Source organism: Symphalangus syndactylus, chromosome 20 (assembly GCF_028878055.3).
Source record: "Symphalangus syndactylus isolate Jambi chromosome 20, NHGRI_mSymSyn1-v2.1_pri, whole genome shotgun sequence".
Taxonomy (NCBI): domain Eukaryota; kingdom Metazoa; phylum Chordata; class Mammalia; order Primates; family Hylobatidae; genus Symphalangus; species Symphalangus syndactylus.
The window spans coordinates 44,973,840-44,994,585 of NC_072442.2; the positions used below are offsets into that span (position 1 = coordinate 44,973,840).

Sequence of the window (20,746 nt, forward strand, 5' to 3'; positions counted from 1 at the left end):
CAGCTGGGGATAGGCAGTAAATATAGATCTAGGGCAGGAAGCCAGGCGGCCCAGCCCTGCACTGACCTCTCATTGGAAGTCTGGGGGGGGCAGATGTCCAGTCCCGGAACCCTCCTCTCCCGGGGTGGAGGACACCTAGCCCAGCAGCACCCTAGAATTGCTGGAAGTTGTTGGGGGTAGGGGACAGAGCCTCCAAAGGGGACCAGGGTAAGTGTAAGCAGAAAGCTGGCCAGGAGACGCTGTGCCTATGTGGCCATGTGCCCTCTCTGGGCCTCTGTTTTCTTCTCTGGTCATCTCTGTCAAAGGTGCTGTCCAGCTTCCCGGTAAGGGGTCCACTGATCTAAAAGGAATTGGGGGCTCACAAGTACAAGGGGCAGGGGGCAAGGTCCCCTTACAGCCTCTCCTCCCACCCCCACAGGTCTTGCTTATTCAGGAGAGGAAGGATTCTCAGAGCATAATCTCATCTCTTGCTCCCTACCCACTCTGGGTGCTGGCCTCCCACCCTAGGGCTCAGGGTCACACTTCAGCCTGGCTCCCCTTGCCGCATAGATGCAGCCCTGTGCCAGGCCCATGCCACACACACCATGCCCACCTAGTTCAGCCAAGACCCCCAGGACCCCTGACTCTGGGAACGGGAATTCAGGCAAGGCAGCCACTCCAACACAGATACATTTATTGGCAAAACCTATTCCCAGGCATCAAGTGGAAGGGTGCTACAAGAGTGAATAATTTTTGTTTTTCACTTTCCTTGGCCATGTTCAAGGAGCAAGGGGAGGGGGAGACAGGGACATCACAATCAAGATAAGGATCCCAGCAGCTCCCCCCGAGGTTGGGCTCTTCACCAACCAAGGCCTTTTCTTGCACTGTCTCCTTTAACCCTTATAACAACCCTGCAAGGTAGGTACCATTATCATCCCCATTTTACAGATGAGGAAACTGACCTGTAGCATGCTGAAGCGGTGAAAGGTGGGTGTCAGCTTTCAGGGACACCTGGAGAGCCTCCTATGGACTGAGCTAGCCTGGGAGGTATAAATAATCATACCCTATGTTGGGCTGGAACCCTGCCACACACACATGTTGAGTCTGTGGCCCCTAAGGCTGATGTTTCCTTCTTTTTTTTTTTTTTTTTTTTTTTTTTGAGACAGGGTCTTGCTCTGTTGCCCAGGCTGGAGTGCAGTGGTGCAATCTTGGCTCACTCTGCAACCTCTGCCTCCTGGGTTCAGGTGATTCTCTTGCCTCAGCCTCCCAAGTAGCTGGGATGACAGGTGCCTGCCACGACACCCGGCTAATTTTTGTATTTTTAGTAGAAACGGGGTTTCACCATGTTGGCCAGGCTGGTCTCGAACTCCTGACCTCAAATGATCCGCCCAACTTGGCCTCCCAAAGTGCTGGGATTACAAATGTGAGCCACTGCGCCCGGCCACCTCCTCTCTTTTCTACCACTTCCTGATTCTGTTTCCCCCATCTCTCACCACTTCCACATCTTTCAACTCTTTTTATCTTTTTGTTTTATAAAAAAATAAATTTGCCCATGTTCTTGGAGAGCCTGCTGTCTCCTACCCCAATTGGTCAGATCTGGGTTCTCCCCAAGATTCAGTTTAGATGGGGTTGAGGATAATGGGTCTCAAATGAGGGGTCTGGAGGTGTATGTGAAGCCGAAGTATGTTGAAAACTCTTAGAAAATACACAATTAATAAATTACAAACCCCCTCACTGTCCCGCCCCTACCTTCCCACCCTCCCCCACTCCCTATCCAAATGTAGAATCAACTGTACCTTGCCCCCCACCCCCACCCCAGGGCAGGGCTTGTCTCAGTCCCCTCAGAGTCCACTGATTCCACGGCCCTCAGTAAATGTTTGTGGAATGAATGAATGAGTGAACTAATGAGTGTTTGGAGGGAGGAACCAAACACTTAGGAGGCCTGAGTCCCAGGCTCAATCCCTGGATCATTCTTGCCTGTACCTTGCCCTCACCAGGATGCCTCTCTCTGGGCCCAGAGAAGAGGGTCTCAAGGTAGGGGTTGGGAGCAGAGTGGGGAAGGGAGGAGTCACAGGGGAAGGGAAAGTGGACGCATGACTGACAGAGGACAGAGCTTGGACCTCAAAATCAGAAGGCCTGGTTCAAATCCCAGCTGCACGGCTCAGTTCAAATCCCAGCTATGTGACCTTGAGTAGATTCAAAGACAAATGATGACTGCTGTAGAACAGTCCTTGTGTAGTTTACAAAGCCCTATTTTACATGTATCTTTGGTCCTCAGTAACCATCCCGTAATGTGGGTATTATCATCAATATACCCATTTTACAGAAGAGGAAATATAGGCCGGAAAGGTCAAGGGACTTGCCCAAGGTCATACAGCAAGCACCCCACCCGCTCACCCACCTCCTGCCTTTGCTTCTGTCCCTGCCTGTGGTGGGAAGAGGGAGGGCTCAGATCTAAGTCTTCCAGCACGGGGTCCCCAGTGAAAGTGTGGCAACAGGAGGGACTGTGGAGCAAACCCCCTAATGTGGGCCCCATCGGCCATCTCCAGCCAGAAAAGCCAGGCTACCCTTTGTGGAAGGTCTCCTTGACACCCCTTCCTTCCCCACCCACAGCCCTGGGGCCTCAGCTGCTGCTCCAGGAGGATCCTGGAGTTCATGAGGTGCCCATGATCTTCTGCTTTTCCTTGGAAGGTGGGGATGTGGAATGGTGGGGGAGGGTCTAGGGCCTGGGCCCGCCCCTCACACCGGCATGGCCACTTCGTCGTATTCATCCCGACCTTCCTCCTCATCAAAGGTTGCCTTGGCATCATCAGCATCCAGCTGGAGGGGAGGGACAGGAGAGAGACAGGGTGAGAGACCCTGGGGCCAGAAGAGCCCTCCCCGGGCACGAAAGACACCTCCAGAGTTAGGAGAGGGTCTGGCTGTCTTGAACCTTGGGCCAGTCCTGTTTTATTTCCCCAGCAGCTAGGACTGGCCTAAATGAGTCGTTGTCAAAGCGGGAGGCAACCTTGGGGATGTGGACCCTGGCAGGGGAGGGCCTGCAGAGGGTGAGCAAGGGACCTCTTCACCAGGGCAGCCCCACAGTGACCTGAGTCACCCTGTGGAAGAATCCTATTAGAAGAGTGACTCTGTCCCAAATGACTCGGAAGACGGCAGGACTTGCTGCTGAGGGGTCCAGCTCACGCGCAGCACACCCTGTCTGCCTCTTGACCTCTCCCTAGCCGTGCCATCATTCCCCCCTTTACAGGTGAGCAAAATGAAGGCGCAGAGAAACAAGGCCCCGTGCTCCAGGTCATATGCTAGGACACGGCAGGCCATAACCTGGACACCAGCCCTAGCCCCAGACTTTACCCATGACGCTGTCCTGCCTGCCCTAGTTCTGAGACGCGCCCCTCGCATGCTCCCAGCTCTTGTGCCCCAGGCCCAGGCAGCCACTCACACACTGAAGCTCCAGGTTCCTGAAGATGAGCGGCAGCAGGACGCGCCGAAGCGGCACAGTGAGGATGAGGACGAAGGGCAGGGCCAGGGAGGCCGGTGTGGACTTCACCACCCACAGCACTGCCAGGCAGATGATCTGGATGCCCGTGAACAAGTGCATGCGCCAGGTCTTCACCTGCAAGTGGAGGCTGGGGTCAGTGCCTATCACACCCCAGCACCCTCTACCACCCCAGGCTGGGCAGCCAGAAAAGGGTCCTGTACCCGCTTGACGTAGGGCACATCTGGGTGATACTTGGGTGGCTTGAACAGAAGCAAGATGCGGTCAAAGAGCTGGATGCCGCTGAGCGATGTGACCCCCATGTAGAGGAAGATGCCAAACAGTACAGCCAGAGGGATGCGGGACAAGATGGGCTCCATGAGGATGGACAGGCCTGTGGGGGAGCCGCACAGTCTCAGCCCAGGTTGCCCGAGGCCTGGCGCCAGTGGGGGTCAGGCCCCTATATGGGGCTGGGAATAAAACACAGGCACCATATGGAGCCATTTCCTTTTTTCTTTTCTTTCTTTCTTTCTTTTTTTTGAGACAGGGTCTTGCTCTGTCACCCAGGCCAGAGTGCAGTAGTGTGATCTCGGCTCACAACAGACTTGACCTCCTGATCTCAAGTGATCCTCCCGCTTCAGTGTCCCTAGTTGCTGGGACTACAGGCACATACAACCACACCTGGATCATTTTTTTTTTTTTTTAAATTTTTAGTAGAGACAAGGTCTCACTATGTTGCCCAGGCTAGTCTTGAACTGCTGGGCTCAAGTGATTCTCCTGCCTTGGCCTGCCAAAGTGTTGAGATCCCACGCCTGGCCTAGAGCCATTCCTATGGGTCCTTTTTTTTTTTTTTGAGACGGAGTCTCGCTCTGTCGCCCAGGCTGGAGTGCAGTGGTGCAATCTCAGCTCACTCCAACCTCCACCTCCCGGGTTCAAGCAATTCTCCTGCCTCAGCCTCCCAAGCAGCTGGGATTACAGGCGTGCGCCACCATGCCCAGCTAATTTTGTAATTTTAGTAGACACGTGGTTTCACCATGTTGGACAGGGTGACCCACCCACCTCAGCCTCCCAAAGTGCTGGGATTACAGGCATGAGCCACCACCTCTGGCCTCTGTCGGTCCTTTTTATAGGTATTACCCCAATTTTACAGTGAGGAAACAGGCTCAGAGAGGTAAACAACCTGCCTAAGGCCACACAGCTGGCAGGTAGTCAAAGCCCTGCCTGCCTGACTTAAGCCCACTCCCTTAACCTAATGAGGGTCACAGAGGTCAAACACACAGACCTTTCTCCTCACCCCGGCCCAGAATGCCATCAACTGCCTCCTTTAAGAATTTTCCCTGCCCTCTCCATCTGCAACCATGGCACTGCCCACACCGAACCCAGCTTGACTCTTGGCTGCTCCAGAACTGAAATCAACCCCAGTGACCCTTCTTTCTTCTCTCCCACATCCCTAGACTATGCCTGGAGCACTGCCCCTTGTATCAGTCATGGAGCAGCTGAGCTGGAAGAGAACTTGGGGACATCTGATGAACCCTCCAACTGTGCAGACAGGGAAACTGAGACCCAGAGACAAGGAGGGATACTGGGTTAGCAGCAGGGCAGGGCTAGAACCCACAGTTCACTGGACTTCTGTTGGATAAGTTAGAAGGTGGGGTCTGGTCTGGAGAAGGCCTCAGAGTGGAGCCGCCTTCCTCCCTGCTCAGACGCCCAGCCCAGTGCCTTGGCCTTTCCTCCAGGATCCCCTTGTGTGAGTAGGGGATGCTGGGGAGATGTGGGGAAGTGGTGCAGGATGGGGGAGGCTGGAGGAGGTGCTGGGTCCGAATGGGAAGGGGAAGGGTCTGGGGGTGGGGGGCAGGAGGATGGTGGAGACACGACCCTGCTTTCACTCACCCACAAGCACAGCGACCAGGAGTCCGCTGATCCGCTGCTCTTTGACCTCCTGGATCTGGGCTGCAGCCCCTGGGGTGCTGGCTTTGCCCATGACAGTGAGGGCATTGGCATGGGTGACAGAACGCACGGTGGTGGCACTGAGCCAGGGCATCCCAAAGAGGGCGGCCACCCCACCCATGCCTACTACCAGCAGCAGGTCCAGGTGGAAGCCAGAGCCCTTGACCATCTTGCGTTCGGGTTTACTGACAATCAGCCTGCGGTGGGGGAAGGCGAGGGGTAAGCAGAGTCCTCCCCTGCCTCCTCCACCCTCTCCTTCCTTCTCCATACTTGGTGTCCTTGTAGCTCAGTTTTGTCTTCTGTGCCCCTTGCTCTTTGAGTTCCTTGCTCCACCCCCTCCCGCCCTATCTTGAGAATCCAAGAAATGTCTTCACAACATTCAAGGCTGATTCGCAGGCAATGAAGCTTCAGCTTCAGGGAGCTTTGCTTGTACAGGCCCCTCCAAGATCCAGCACCTAATTTTATAGTTGTCATTTTGCATTTTTTTTCTTTTTCTTTTTTTTTCTAGAATCTTGCTCTGTCGCCCAGGCTGGAGTGCAGTGGTGCAATCTTGGCTCACTGCAACCTCTGCCTCCCGGGTTCAAGTGATTCTCCTGCTTCAGCCTCCCGAGTAGCTGGGACTACGGGCGCATGCCACCACACTCGGCTAATTTTTGTATTTTTAGTAGAAACGAGGTTTCACCATATTAGTCAGGCTGGTCTCAAACTGCTGACCTCGTGATCCCCCCGCCTTGGCCTCCCAAAGTGCTAGGATTACAGATGTGAGCCACCTCGCCTGGCGCTTTTTTTTTTGTTTGAGATGGAGTTTCGCTCTCGTTGCCCAGGCTGGAGTGCAATGGCGAGATCTCGGTTCAATGCAACCTCCGCCTCCCAGGTTCAAGCGATTCTCCTGCCTCAGCCTCTCGAGTAGCTGAGATTACAGGCTCGTGCCACCATGCCTGGCTAATTTTTTGTATTTTTAGTAGAAACAGGATTCACCATGTTAGCCAAGCTGGTCTTGAACTCCTGACCTCAGGTGATCTGCCCGCCTCGGCCTCCCAAAGTGTTAGGATTATGGGCGTGAGCCACCGTGCCCGGCCACATTTTTTTTTCTTAAAAAGAGCTCTCCAAATTATACAACTTCTGGTCCCACAAAACCTGGAACTGCCCCTGGCTTTTCATTATTCCTGCTAGTTGGGAGGGCCACACACCCGCAGGGACTAGCTTGCAGTCCTGGGTCTCTTGCCTGCCTGGGAGAATGCCAGGGAACGGTCCCTGCCTCCCACCCTCCCAGGCCCAGCCCCCACCCTGTTTCTCACGTGGTGATCTGAGACTCCAGGAATATGAGGATGAAGACCAGCAGAGCAGGCAAGGCGGAGGCAAACATCATCCAGATGGGAAAGTGGGAACGCAAGCCCAGTGGGTGGATGACCCAGCCCCGGGCTGAGGAGTTGGACACCTTGAAGCCATCAGGCACCGAGAGTTTCTGTGGGAGGGGGTAGCAGGTAAGAATGCCAAGGGCAGGAGGATGGGGAAGGGTGGGAGCAGGGGGAGCCAGGGTCCTGGGGGTCGGGCAGTTAGGTTGGCGGCACTTGGGAACTTACTTATATTGAGCACTCACTCTGTACCTAATCATTACACTAATCCCTTTACATCCATCTGCTCGTTCCCCACTTTATAGATGAGGAAAGAGAATCAGAGAGTTTACGTAGCTTCCCCCATATCACACAGCTATTTGACGGCAGAGCTGGGATTCATGCCTAGATCTGCCTGGCACCAAAGAATACTTCTTCCTACTGCTCTGGGTTAAGGAATGAAGGTGGCAATCTGGCCCAGCCCCTTGCTTTGGCCACAGGGGTCCTCTGGGGCTGTGAGAAGCACATGGGACTCCCAGAGGAGGCAGGGATGGGGTAGAGGTAGTCCCAGCTGGCTTCAGGTTGGGGAAAGCTATTCTAGGGAAGGGGCATGCTGGGGGGTGGAAATGAGGACCTGGGGTGTATCATGGTCTGAGGGCTGGGAGGAGGGGTCACCTGGGTGTAGGTATCCTGAATGAAGAAATCCACCAGGACCATGATCAGGATGGAGATGGGGACCCCGAAGTCCCCGATGACCCGACGCAGCTGGGGGCAGGTGAAAGGACCAGTGGTCAGTGCCCAGTCACTCCCCACCTCCTGCCTTCCTCCTGCCCTATATTCACCTAGGGGGCACTGCTGTGCCAGGGGATCCATCAGCATCTAATGCCCTGTCCTGCACCTCAGCTATGTCTGCCTCCTTTCTTCTTCCCCCAGCAGTTCTCAGGCTGGGCATGCCATGAAAGTGGGAGGGGCTTGCCTATAGAGTGAAACCCTAGCTAAGGATGGGGCCAGGGGAGGTTGGAATTGGGAATGGGAATCTGAAAAAGAAGGGAAGCTAAGGGCACTGGGGAATTTGGAGTGGGGGGCTTTGGGCTGGGATAGGGCAGTGTTGGCAAGGACAGGCGAGGAGGGTGTGCTGACCTTGCCAGGGAAGTAGGAGCTGTTCTTGAACTTGCGCAGCATCATGGCAAAGAAGAAGGTACCGGCCATGAGCACAAGGGAGAGGAGGGCTGTGTTGGGCAGCGGGCCCTGAGGTTTGGGCACCATCGACACGTTGTGGTCATAAGTCTTCTGTAGTGGGTGGTCCTGGAAGATCTGCAGCAGAAAACCAAGGCATTCTGTTCCCTCCCAGCTTTGGCTGGGGCTGGAAAATACCACCAGCTAACTCTACCCAGCACTACTATCCATTCATCCAGTCATCTATTAATTCATCATCCATCCATTTATCCACCCATCTATCATTCATCTATCCATTATCCATTGATCATCCATTGATTATTCATCCATCCATTCATTATCCATCTACCCATCCATCCACCTGCCTATCATCTATCCACCCATTTATCCATCCATTCATCCATCCATCATCCATCCACTCATTCATCCATCATCCATCCACTCATTATCCATCAATCATCCATCCATCCATCCATTCATCCATCCATCCATCCATCCATCTATCTTCTTCCTCAATTGACATGGAAACAGAGGATAAATGGGATTCTACAGCCTGGTTTTCAGGAATGAAGACAGCCTAGGTTTGGGCAGGGAGGGCCATGGAACGCAATGGGTGTGTGTGCGAGCACACATACACACCCAGGACCTGGAAGACATGAGAAGGCTGGAGGTCAGGAAACAAGGGTCAGGGAAGTTTCTAACAAGGGGTTAAAAGACCTGGACACAGAAAGACCCTCCAGCCAACAGAATCGGGACAACACATAGGGCCCACCCTTCTTCCATATAAAATGCAGGTACAGAGGCAAGCGGAGCTTAAGATGATGGGAGCCAAGCCAAGGTGGCTGGGCACTCCATCCACAAGCCCTGCAGCTCTTGAGGACAAGTGCAGGGGAGGGAGTGGGGGACTTCAGAGGCTCCAGAGTGCCCCCTGCTCTCACTGTGCATGTACTTTCACATGCTCAGTGTCACGCCCATACTTACCCATTGCTCACATCATGTGTGGTCATGAACTGGACATGTGCACACAGAGGCACCCTCTCATGCCTCAGTAAGAGTGCTGGCCACAGGCAGCAGGTGCCAACCCTTATGTGGTCACAGTCAACACAGCTGCACAGTCCTGTGTGCAGATGTGTGACTACACAGACACAGACACATGTTGACACAGACACATATGTTGCCACAGTCATATGCACAGTCACATGGTTATGTACACAGGTGAAAGCAAAGCCACACAGATGCTGCACAGACACATGTGCGAGGACACAGTGGCTCAGTTTTTTTTTTTTTTTTCTGAGATGGAGTCTTGCTCTCTTGCCCAGGCTGGAGTGTAGTGGCACAATCTCGGCTCACTGCAACCTCCACCTCCCGGGTTCAAGCAATTCTCCTGCCTCAGCCTCCCGAGTAGCTGGGATTACAGGTGCATGCCACCACACCTGGCTGATTTTTGTATGTTTAAGAGAGACGGAGTTTCACTATGTTGGCCAGGCTGGTCTTGAACTTCTGACCTCGGGTGATCCACCAGCCTCGGCCTCCCAAACTTCTAGGATTACAGGCCTGAGCCTTCGTGCCCGGCCACTGTCTCAGTCTTATACACAACCTCCCGTGTGCATTAACATCCCCATAGGCCCCCACCTTGATCAGCTTGGAGAAGGTCTCATAGATGAAGATGAGGGAAATGAGGAAGGAGAAGATCTCCTGGGTATAGCGGGAGATGAAGCGGACCAGGAAGCTACCCTCGAAGGCCACCACCAACACCACCAGCAGGATGAGCCAGAAGCCGATCCACACGCGGCCCACGATGTACTCTAGACCGTTGCTCTCGCAGAACTGCAGGGTGGTCAGAAGAAGTTGGTCAGACAAAGGGCTTTGGGGCAAGGCACCGTGCATCAGGCAGGTGGGGCGGGGGACATGACAGGGTCAGTGGGGCAAGGACAGAACTACCGAGAAGAAGGCTTCCTCAAACACCAGCAGGGGTCCTGAGAAGCCGACCACAAGCAGGGGCTGAGCCCCCAGCAGGGCGAAGAGAATGCCCTGCACTGCAGTGGAGATCAGCAGCTCCGACACTCCCATCTGGTTCCGGGTCTTTTCTCCTGTGGGTAGAGGTCACAGTGGGATCAAGTTCAGGACATCATTTCCAGGGGCCCATAGAGCAAGTCATGGTCAGCCTGATGCAGGGGTCTGGAGGGTCAGAGTCAGAAGTTGGGGCTGAGACAGAGGCCAGAGGGTCAGAGGCAAGAGTTAGGGAGACAGGTATGGGCACTGACCCAGGAGGCCGCCGAACGTGATGGCAGGTGACAGGGCAGCAAAGTAGATGAAGATGACGGCAGCCAGGACCTGGGGGCTGAATGCATCTGTGATGTCACTCAGGTAATAGGGGTAGCGGCGCCGGATATCACGCACCAGGCCCCCGAAGAGCTGGCCTGTCTGCTGCAGAGGGTCATCTGGGCCCCCGGGGCCCCCTAGGTCCCCATTTAAGTCTGTGGTGGAGGATATAAGAGCATGGTCAGAGGGAGTAGCTGGAGGAGGTGAGGGGAAAGGGGACTGGAGGGTGTAAGGGAGATTGTCTGATGGGAATGGGGTGACCAAGGAGGCTGGAAGATGTGGGCAAAGGGAGCGGTGAGAGGGGAACATGTGATGGGAGACAGAGGCTACACTGAGGTGTCTGGGGGTCGGTGGGGGCTCAGAAAGCCTCGGCTGGGAAGGGCAGGTACCTAGGCCCTTGTAGAAGCTGGAGTCTGGCTTGGCAGGGCTGGGCTGATAGCGCCTTCGAAGTAGCTCCCTCTGCACAGGCACCAGACTGAGCAGTGCCTGCTCGGAGGGGGCATCGGTGGGAGGCAGCACTAGGCTGCAGTCCAGGAAGCCCTCCAGGGAGCGCAGCAGCTCCCCTCGGCTCTGAGCCAGGTAGGCATCTATGCGGAACACCTAGGGGCAGGAGACAGGGTCAGGGCTGCCCGGACCTGCAGAGGGAAAGGAGCCAGGAGTCCACAGCCAGGGCCTCCAGGGACCAGAACCCCCTCAGGCAGCAGCTCCCATTGCCAGGAACTGCTTTTCCTGCTCGCTCCCACCCCTACTCTCCCCACTAAGAAAGGGCTCTGGAGAGACAGACAGGGGCCCTGGGTGGGGAAAGGAGAAGGAACTAAAGCTAACCTGGTGGGTTAAGCAGACTAGATGAAACTAGAAGTGACTAGGCCCGACCAAGCCAGACCTGACCAGGTGGAACCGGGTCAGAGTGAACTGGACTAGACTAAGCCAGGCCAAAGCCAACCAGACGAGACCAGGCCAGAGCAGGCAGAGCTGGGCCAGACTGCACACCCCGACTGCCCCCGCCAGGTAGGATAGCAGCAGCTGGATTAGGCTGAATGGGTCAAACCAGTGAACCTAAAGTAACCCAGGCCAGGTTGGAGAGCGGGCCTCAGCCACCACCCAGCTCTCAAGCTTCCCCCAGCCCAGCCCTCTCCGGCCCTTCCTCACCCTCTCAGACATGAGGGTGGCAGCGGCCCGGCCAAGCTGGGTGTAATCGATGTGGGGGGCCTTAGGTCCCAGTAACACAAAGAGGAAGCGCACAGGCACCGGCAGCTCCACCGCCTCCAGCTCCGCTGCCTCCTGCAGCCTCACAAAGCCCAGCACTGGCTGCTCCAGGAAGGTGGCACGGCCTGTTAGGGGATGAGAAGATCAGGCCAGGCCGAGGAGCCCAGGGTGGGTGTCCTGAAGAGATGGGGCTGCGGGGGTCCAGGGTGAGGGAAAGATAGGCTGAGCCAGGACACAAGGGGTGTGGAGGGCTGAGGGCAGAGATGTCTGTTCTTACCCACTAGCACCAGCGTGGCCTCTGAATCCGGGGGAATCTTTTCCAGAATTCCAGATGGTGAGTGCCCTTCTGTGCCCCCATCTCCCTGTGGGAAGGAGGGTGGTGACGGGAGTCCTCGGGCCAGTCTGACCTGGGAGACCTGAGCATCCTGCCCTTCCCATTCTCGCTTCCTAACTCTCCTGACACACCCCGGGCGCAGGAGTGCTTCTGGTCCCCTGCTTGTGGTCGGTTTTTCAGGACCCCTGCTGGCGTTTGAGGAAGCTCTCTCCTTGCCCCACCCTGACCCTGACCCTGTAACTGACTCACCTGCTCACAAAAGAGCTGTGTCTCCAGTGAGGAGTGTTGGGGGAGCAGAGGCTGTGAAGGATCCCCAGAGTGTGTCAGGACTGCAGGCTTCACACCCCCCAGGGCCTCCAGCTCTCCGGCATGGCTGCAGGACATACAGGGGACATGGGCTGAGTAAGCTGTTCAGGCCGAGCTATCAGTGGTGGGAGGGATCAAGGGTGAACATCAAGGGACTGGGGTAGACATCAAGAGTAGACATCTGGGACTTCCCAGACCAGACCAGAGAGACCCTGGGATGGAAGGAGAATCAGAGCCTCCTCTCCAAGGACGTTGTAGATGTAAGTGGGTGGCCTCTGGAATGACGAGGCAGGAACAGAAAAGGGCCTTGCAGGTCTGCCCTCCTGGGGACCAGCAGCCCCCAACTCTGAGCATAGGACATGGCCACCCCTTTCAAGGTGTCAGAGATGGGAGCCATAGTGGAGGAAAGTGGGCCCCTGCCTGGTGAGGGCAGGGCCACTTGGATCCCGGGGGAGAACTTGGGGCCCACTAGATATGGAATCCAGGCCCTGGCAGGCAGGGGCACCTGTGTTTGAGCAGCAGGGCCCGGAGCAGCTCCTCTCGGTCCTGAGGCCGGATCTGGTCTTCAAAGATAAATCTGTCTAGCAGTTGGTTGGCCACTCCAGCCAGGGAGGTCTCTTGCAGGTCTAGGAGGATAGTACCTGCAGGCAGTGGAGGAGTGAGCTGGCAGGCTGGGCCACAGCACCCCACAACAATCCTCACCTGAAGGAGGCCCAGAAGGGACCAGGAGGCTCACCCTTGGTGAAGACTTTGTGCAGCTCTAGGAGGCTCCAGAAGGTGAGGTGAGAGAGGTGCGGGTGGCCCCAGGCCCCGTTCTTCCCCAGGTTCTCCTCCAGTCGCACCCAGCGCGCCGCCTCCATCCATCTCAGCTCCTGGTTCTTTTCGTCCATCACCAGCTCCTGCAGCTCCACGTAGACCTGTGGCCCCATGCGCCTGAGTTAGTCCATCAGGCATAGTCCAGGGCATAGTGGGTGCTCAGCCGCTCTCGAGAGAGGCTTGTGCTTGTGAGGCTTGGATCCCTGTGCTCAAGGGTCCGTAGATACGGCTCACACCACTCCCCTATCTTCCAACTTCCTGGCCAGGCCCTTACCCCATTGCAGAAGGCATTCGGAGAACCCTGACCCAAAGGGATGCTGGAGAAGCCACTGGGGAGGGAAAGGAATGGGAAGCAGAGGCCTGGCGGGCCGAAGCTAAAGGGGACTTTGGAGTCATTGGGTCAATCTCCAGCCTCTAAGATTGTTTGTGGATGTGCTTCAGCACGTCCCTGGGGCCAGGTGGTTGCTCCAAGGGCCATAGCTGAGGGCCGCCCCAAATTCCTTAACCAGCTAGACAGTTCAGTGCCCAGTGGGGACCTGAGGGGCCTGGGCAGAGGAGAACAAGTCTTTAATCCTGTGCTTCCCCAGTGACGCCCGACAGCCCAGCCAGGGCCTGAGGGCCTGGAGACTCAGCCCTTGTCAATCAGGTTATCTCTGCTCAGGGTGCTCCTGGAAAGGGGCCCAGGCCTCCCCATCAGTGGGGCATCCCTCCCACCTATATCCTGGGATCCTCGCTCCTCTATCTGCTGCAGGGTCTCCCCCAGCCTGAAGCTGCCTCTATCCCCTTCTCCTCTCTTCCCTGATCAAATGGTGGGTCCCAAAGACAGCATGGGAAAGAACAGGGGAGGCTGGGGTCCTCACCTCGTGGGTACCCGGGTGCGATGTGGTGTGGTAGTCTGTGGCTGTTGCCTCGGTGTCGTGAGCTGAAAACCAGAGGTCGGTTAGTATTGACCTGACCGTCCCCCATCTGAGGCTCTTCACCATCCACCGTAAGCCTCAGAGACCCAGGCACGGGCAGATGCCCCCTCCTTCCCAGTGCCCCATCCCACACTGGCCACTCAGCAGTATGAGGCTCCCCACACCTGTGCTGGGCTTAGCCTTGGGCTCCCTGTCTGAGCCTTGTCGAGGACACCCGGGATTCGGCCAGGGAGGCCTACCCCTCCGCAGTGATGAAGTGAAGGGACCTCTCCAAGGTGACGGCAAAGCCCTGAGTGGCAATTTTCAGGATCCTCCTAGGACCTCCTCCCTCCCCTGCCACTTCTGAGACCAGACTCCCTTCTCTCCTCCCACCTGCCTCAATGAGCCCGTCAGTGCAGTGTCTCACTGAGCTCAGGCACCAGGGTGGGTCAGCCCCTTATATTCCCCCCCTCCCACCCCCAGCCCTCATTTCCAAGAGGGGCCTCTTAACTTTAATCCCAATCTCCAGCACTTAAGTCCTGTTGACAGTAAACAGGTCCTGCCTGGGGCTCCCTACCTAAGACCTTGGACAGGCCAGGGAAGGCAGGGTGGTTCCTGGTGTCTTTCTACCTAGGAGGGTCCCCACAAGCCCCTCATTTCTCAGGACCTCTTTCCCCAAGAACAAGCCCATTTTCTGGCCTGGAAGCTGGCATTGGATGGGCACAGATGGCATGTGGGCTCATGCCTTTGTCCTAGATGGGCTGCCCGCCCTTCTCACATTGTAGGGGCACTGGATGGGTGACTGCCCTTGCTCTCCCAGCCACCTCCTGTGATCATTTCAAACAAAGCTCTGTTTATCCTTCAATCAGCCAGAATTGAGGGGAGAACGGCCCCCCCGGCCTGTGGGGCTTGGGAGGAGGACTGTGGAGAGGGGGAGAGGACAAGTGCCCCTCCTGTCCCTGTCTAGGGCTCAGCAGCTCATCCCAGCTGAGGGAGGGAGAGGGGCTCACCTGCCGGCTCCTCCACCTGGGGCTCGGGGACGCCTGGGTCTTCATATTCCTCCTGCTCCAGATTCTCCTCCATCACGTCTTCGTAATCATCCTGTGGGAAGTGGCCGCTGAGGCTGGGGTGTGAGGGGCTCTTCCACCCCCAACAAAGATAGGAGTCTAGGACTGGGTCCCCAGAGCCTCCAGGTGGGAGCACTGCTGATGCCAGGGAACACCCACCTGCAGCTCCTCCATGGTGCGGTCCTGAGTGTCCAGTTGTCCACGGTGATCCGAGCCCCCAGCATAACCCGCACCGCGGGTCCCTGCAGCAGAGGGCACAGGCTGAGTGGGGCACAGGGCATCCCAGGGTGTCCTGGTCCTCTTCCAGAGGGGGCCACATGTCAGTGGAGGGGAACCACGTGTTGGAGGTGGTAGGGTCAGAGGAAGGAAGTGTGGAGGGAATGGGAGAACGAGCTGGATTTGCAGGTGTGAGGGTCGGTGAGCAGGGGCCGGAAGAGAGGGGCAGTGCAGGGAAGAGATAAGCCTGGCTGGCAGCAGCGAAGGATGTTTGGGGAAGACAGGCAGGTGACCCTCAGGTCCATCTCCCTCCTTCTTTCTCTAGTCTTCACCTGGCTTCTTTTCTTGCCCGTCCCTGGGACTCAGCTAATGCCAGGGGACCTGCTGCTCCCTTCTTCAGGGGCCTTAGCTCCCCTGAGGGGCTCTAAACATATGCTCTTCTCTCAGAAATAGCTGCTGCCCACTGGGCATGGGCTGCAGCATCCTTGGGAGTGGTCCGCAGGTCTGGACGATGTGGTCCTGCTTCTCTTCCTGACCCCATCTTGCACTTCATTTCTCTTGCTCTCTTCCCACCTAGCCTATTGGCCTCCTGTGGTTCCTAGAACTCACTAAGCCCTTTCTTGTCCCAGGGCCTTTGCACATCCAGCTGTCCATATCCTGGATACCCTCCCCGCAACACCTCAGCCCTTCTCACATCTCAGCTCAAATGTCTCCTCTTCAGAGGCCCTCCCTGACCACCACCTTGACCCAATCTGTCATCTTCTGGTTTCTTTTCCCTCCCTCCCTCCCTCCCTCCCTCCCTCTCTCTCTCTCTCCCTTCCTTCCTTCCTTCCTTCCTTCCTTCCTTCCTTCCTTCCTTCCTTCCTTCCTGCTTCCTTCCTTCCTTCCTCTCTCTCTCTCTTTCTTCTTTTTTGAGACAGAGTCTCACTCTGTCACCCAGGCTTAGAGTGCAGTGGTATGATCATAGTTCACTGCAGCCTTGAACTCCTGGGCCCAGAGGAGCCTCCTGACTCAGCCTCCTGAGTAACTGGAATTATAGGTATGCCACAGTGCCCAGCTAATTAAAAAAAAAAAATCTGTGTGTAGAAACAGGGTCTCACTATCTCAGCCTGGGCTGCTGATTTCTTTCTTCTTTTTTATTTTTTTGAGAGAGGGTCTCCCTCTGTTACCCAGGCTAGAATGCAGTGGCATGATTACAGCTCACAGCAGCCTCAAACTCCTAGACTTAAGTGATCCTCCCACCTCAGCCTCCAGAGTAGCTGGGACCACAGGCACACACCACCATGCCTGACTAATTTTTAAATGGTTTCTTGGTTGGGCGTGGTGGCTCACACCTGTAATCCTAACATTTTGGAAGGCTGAGGCAGGCAGATTGCTTGAGCTCAGGAGTCCGAGACCAACTGGGCAACATAGTGAAACCACATGTCTACAAAAATACAAAAATTAGCTGGGTGTGGTGACGTATACCTGTAGTCCCAGCTACTTGAGAGGCTGAGGTGGGAGGATCGCCTAAGCCTGGGAGGCAGAGGTTGCAGTAAGGCAAGATGGCACCACTGCACTCCAGCCTGGGTGACAGAGTGAGACTCTTTAGAAGAAAAACAAACAAAACAAAACACAACAAAAAAACAATACATGGTTTCTTTTGATTTGTGTTCATATTGTCTGACAATGCTTTTGGAAGGGAAACTACCTGAGTGCAAAGACCCTGTACGTCTCAATCCCCACGAAATTCCCCACTCCTAGCAGAGTGGCTGTCACATAGTAGGTGCTCAATAAACATTTACTGAATGACTGTAAGAATGGCTCCCTATTGCGGGGTTGGGGCTCTGAGACTGGGGAGCCAGGATGACTAGGCCCCAGCCAAGAGGCCTCTGAGCTCGAGGTCTCAGTTTTCTCAGTTGTGTCCCTAGCAGAGAGGAAGGTGTGCCCTCCCCAGGAATGTGAGGGCAGGTCCAAGGGGAGGACAGGGGTCAGCTAAGGTGGCCCCAGACTGGGTGTGGAGGGGCCTCTTTTCCCCCCTCACCCACTACAGCACAGGGCATTGCAGTGATAGGCAATTGGGTCGGTTCAACAAAGGTTCCCACTCTCTGCCTGGCATTGTGTTGAGCACTGGGGGCTGGTGGGAGGGGGTGTCGAGCACTGGGGGCTGTGGGGAGGGGGTGCTGAGCACTGGGGGCTGGTGGGAGGGGGTGCTGAGCTGAACAAGGCCTGTCCCTACTCTGGGGAAGCTCCTAGCCGCGACAGGGAGGCAAACTGGGAACACAGGGCAGCCTCAGTGCTTCCGAGGTGACATGGACCCCAGGGGCCGAATGTGCTGAGTGCCAAAGATCTGTATGGCAGGAGGAAGAGCAGGACGCGTTTGCAGCACCCGGGGGTGGAGTAACCGGAGGAGGGGTCACTGGCGCCTGGCGCTAGCCTAAAAACACAGGTGAGTTTTTTTTTTTTTTTTTTTTTTTTTGAGACACAGTCTTGCTGTCTCTCCCAGTCTGGAGTGCAGTGGCACGATCTCGGTTGACTGCAAGCTCCGCCTCCCAGGTTCACTCCATTCTCCTGCCTCAGCCTCCCGAGTAGCTGGGAATATAGGCGCCCACCACCACGCCCAGCTAATTTTTTGTATTTTTAGTAGAGACGGGGTTTCACCGTGTTAGCCAGGATGGTCTCAATCTCCTGACCTCATGATCCACCCACCTCGGCCTCCCAAAGTGCTGGGATTACAGGCGTGAGCCACCGCGCCCAGCCAAGCACAGGTGAGATGCGAAGGTCTGGGAGCCCAGGTGTGAAGCATGGCTGCGTGGAGCTGCACAGGTGGGCTGAGCAAGGTGGGAAAATGCCACGTGAGGGCATGGGGCAGGGAGCCCGGCCAACATGGTGAAACCCCATCTCTACTGAAAATACAAAAATTAGCCGAGCGTGGTGGCGCATGCTTGTAATCCCAGCTACTCGGGAAGCTGAGGCAGGAGAATCCCTCGAACCAGGGAGCGGAGGTTGCAGTGAACCGAGATCGCGCCACTGCACTCCAGCCTGAGCTACAGAGCGAGACTCCGTCTCAAAAAAAAAAAAAAAAAAAGAAAAGAAAAGAAAGGGATGTGCAAAGAGCCTTCTTTCTGAGGAATGGGTGACCCTGCAGTCCTGGGGGTAGGGAGGGAATTACTGGATCTCACCAGACTGGAGAACGGGAGAGGCCCCTGCCTTGGCAGGTGGGGCAAGTGACGGGGGTGCGGGAGGGGTCCTGGACCTGAGGATGAGGCAGTCCCTACTGCAGGTCTTGGCTTTGCCCCTGAGGGCCCTGATGACCCACCTATTCTCTCTTTTTTCCTCCTCCCTCTCTGCTTCTCCCAAAGTTCCTCTCTCTTTCTCTTCCATCTTTATTCACCTTCTTCCTTCTCTGGGCTTGCCCATGCACTTTCTTAGGCCTCAGATGCTGAGTGGCCTCCAGGGTGTCTAAGCCTTAGGCACTAAAAGTCCCACCCATGGGGCTGGGACTGTGGCCTTGGTTGCCCATCTGAGGACTGGAATGGTCAGAGGGGCCCTCAGAGCTGGAGAATCCAGAGGTCCGGGCTGCCTCTCTGCCACTGACTGGCTGAAGGGCCTTGGGCAGCTTCCAGCCTGTAGGCCTCAGTCACCCCATCTGTAAAATGGGAGTGCCTTCCCGCCAGGGTTCTGAGACATCAGTGAGAGAGAAGAGGGGAAAACAGAGGTGCCTTGAGTTCAGCTGGAGACTTACAGGGCACACCCATGACCCGGATTGCCACCCGCCAGCCTGGCCGCCCCCCGGCTGCAGGCCTTGTGCTGCCTAGCACTGATAAGGGCCTGGACCCAGATCGCTGCCCAAGTTTGGAAGTGCACCAAACACCTGGCCATCTAGCCAGCTGGCCAGGGCCAGGCCAGATAAGGGTGAGTGGGACATCTGAGCCTAGAAGGTATAGCACAGCTGGGAAGACACGGCGGGAGAGGGGATTGACCAGATGACAGGGACAGCTTCCTAGTGGTATGGTACTACCTTTGTGTAATCAGCCCGAACTGCACAAAGAACTGTACTGCCTTAACTCTTAGAATCCCCAAAGCATTCTGTGAAGTGTGAAGTGGTTTGGGGATTCTAAGAGGAAGAAGAGTAATGTCATTAGTCCATTCTACAGATGTGAAAGCTGAGGTTCAGAGAAATTTACCTGCTTCAGCCACCCAGCAGGTAGGTATCAGAGCCAGGTTACAGCCTGGACTACCTGACTCCAGCCACATCCCTAAGCACTATGCTGAGTTGCCTCCAGCAAAACAACTGTTAGCTGGTTTAGAGTTAGTTGTTAAGATCATGGACTCTGCAGTCAGACTGCCTGGGTTCAAAGCCCAGCCCTGCCATTTACTAACGGCATGTGACTTCAACTCTCTGTGCCTCAGTTTTCTCATCTGTAAAATGGGGGTGATAATAATGATGCCCACCTCATAGACCTGTTGTAAGCATTAAGGAAGTTTACATCTGTAAGGGGCTTAGAACAGTGCCTAGCATATAACGAGCTCTATGAAAATGTTTGCTGTCATTATCCCTGCTGCTGGGGTTACGGTCAGACTTGCCATCTTCATGTCCCCTCTGATTTGCCCTCAGTTCCCATGGAATTAGCCTGAGCTAAGTGTTTTGAGATTCTCATGTGGTAGGAGGCTCTGCAGTTCCCTCCAATACCGACCACGCTGGGCATGGAGCCAGGTGCCCCAGGTAGACCCCTGGAAGTGTCCCAAAGGGGATACTGTGTCAGCTGACATCCTGCCTCCTAGGTGGGAGAGACGGTGGCCTGAGGACCCCTATTAGGAAGGAAGGAGTCTGGGGTGGACGAGACCTGAGCCTGTGGGATCCAACAAGCTGACAAGGGCCCATACCTGGAGGGGATCAGATACCCCCCGCAACACACGCACCAGAGCCACACACACCTCTGCTGCCATTGACCACCTGCCACCCTCCTCTTTTCAGGTGCCAGTGGGCCTGTTCCCTTAGGGGCAACATGCGCATGGTACCATTCTCACCCCACCCACCTGCACCCCCTTGGAGGTCAGGAGCCTGGCCCACCTGGGCATAGATTCAGGCTGGGCACCTGTAGAAGCCCTCAGGGCAGGCACTGAAGGACCATCCCCAGCCCCTCCCTGCCCTGCCCACCTGCTCACGAGCCTCAGGGTCCCTCGGTGAAGTCCTGCAGCCGCTGGTGCCCTCTGCGACCAGCTACGTCCACACTCGTTCTGACAGCACCAGCGCCCCAGGGGCAGCTCGCAAACCCCTGACTCATGCCCCCGCCTCCTAATCTGCCCGCCCCACTGGCCCTGGGAGCCCCTTCCCACCCCTCCGCCCCGCTCCCACTGGGTGCCCAGTAAACAGAGTTATCTCTTACCCACATCTGGACAGCTGTGAGTCTGGCCCACCCCACCCCCCTGGCCAGCCCCCAAGGCCTCCCGGGGCCCTCCTGGTCCCCAGAGTTCTCTTGGCTCTTCCTTTGTGGACGAAGGTTTGATCGCTCTGTCCTCAGGGCTCCCAGTGCCCTGGCAGGAAGGCACCAGCCTCCAGAGGTCCCTGTCCTGCCTCTGTCCATCCTCCACTCTGGCCAGGCCCTTCTGCTCTGGCCCCAAGGTGCAAGGGCACCTGCTCCTCTCGTCTCTCTTGGTATCCACACTAGGACTCACTCTTCCTCTGCAGT

At 56.1% G+C, this 20,746-nt stretch overlaps 1 protein-coding gene across 1 annotated transcript; it reads right to left on the reverse strand.

Moving 5' to 3' along the window:
* Nucleotides 1–656: 656 nt before the first annotated feature.
* Nucleotides 657–20,296, reverse strand: SLC4A1 (solute carrier family 4 member 1 (Diego blood group)). Its single transcript, XM_055256240.2, has 20 exons — nucleotides 20,215–20,296; nucleotides 15,018–15,100; nucleotides 14,802–14,892; nucleotides 13,756–13,817; nucleotides 12,816–12,996; nucleotides 12,585–12,720; nucleotides 12,023–12,146; nucleotides 11,717–11,801; nucleotides 11,383–11,564; nucleotides 10,623–10,833; nucleotides 10,176–10,388; nucleotides 9,853–10,001; nucleotides 9,544–9,738; nucleotides 7,876–8,049; nucleotides 7,411–7,500; nucleotides 6,700–6,866; nucleotides 5,345–5,598; nucleotides 3,679–3,848; nucleotides 3,419–3,592; nucleotides 657–2,799 (listed from the first exon to the last, which is right to left on the reverse strand). The coding sequence occupies exons 2-20, from the start codon at nucleotides 15,030–15,032 to the stop codon at nucleotides 2,719–2,721; spliced, it is 2,754 nt and encodes a 917-aa protein (XP_055112215.1). The 5' UTR covers nucleotides 15,033–15,100; nucleotides 20,215–20,296; the 3' UTR covers nucleotides 657–2,718.
* Between the last annotated feature and the right edge of the window lie 450 nt (nucleotides 20,297–20,746).

What these genes read in the sequence shown, in the direction of transcription:
- SLC4A1 (XM_055256240.2), bottom strand. An exon ending in GCCCTGCTGCTCAAACACAG is followed by an intron (nt 12,147 to 12,584) that starts GTGCCCCTGCCT and finishes TATGTCCTGCAG; the next exon opens with CCATGCCGGAGAGCTGGAGG. An exon ending in CTGGAGTCTCAGATCACCAC is followed by an intron (nt 5,599 to 6,699) that starts GTGAGAAACAGG and finishes CCCCCACCGCAG; the next exon opens with GCTGATTGTCAGTAAACCCG.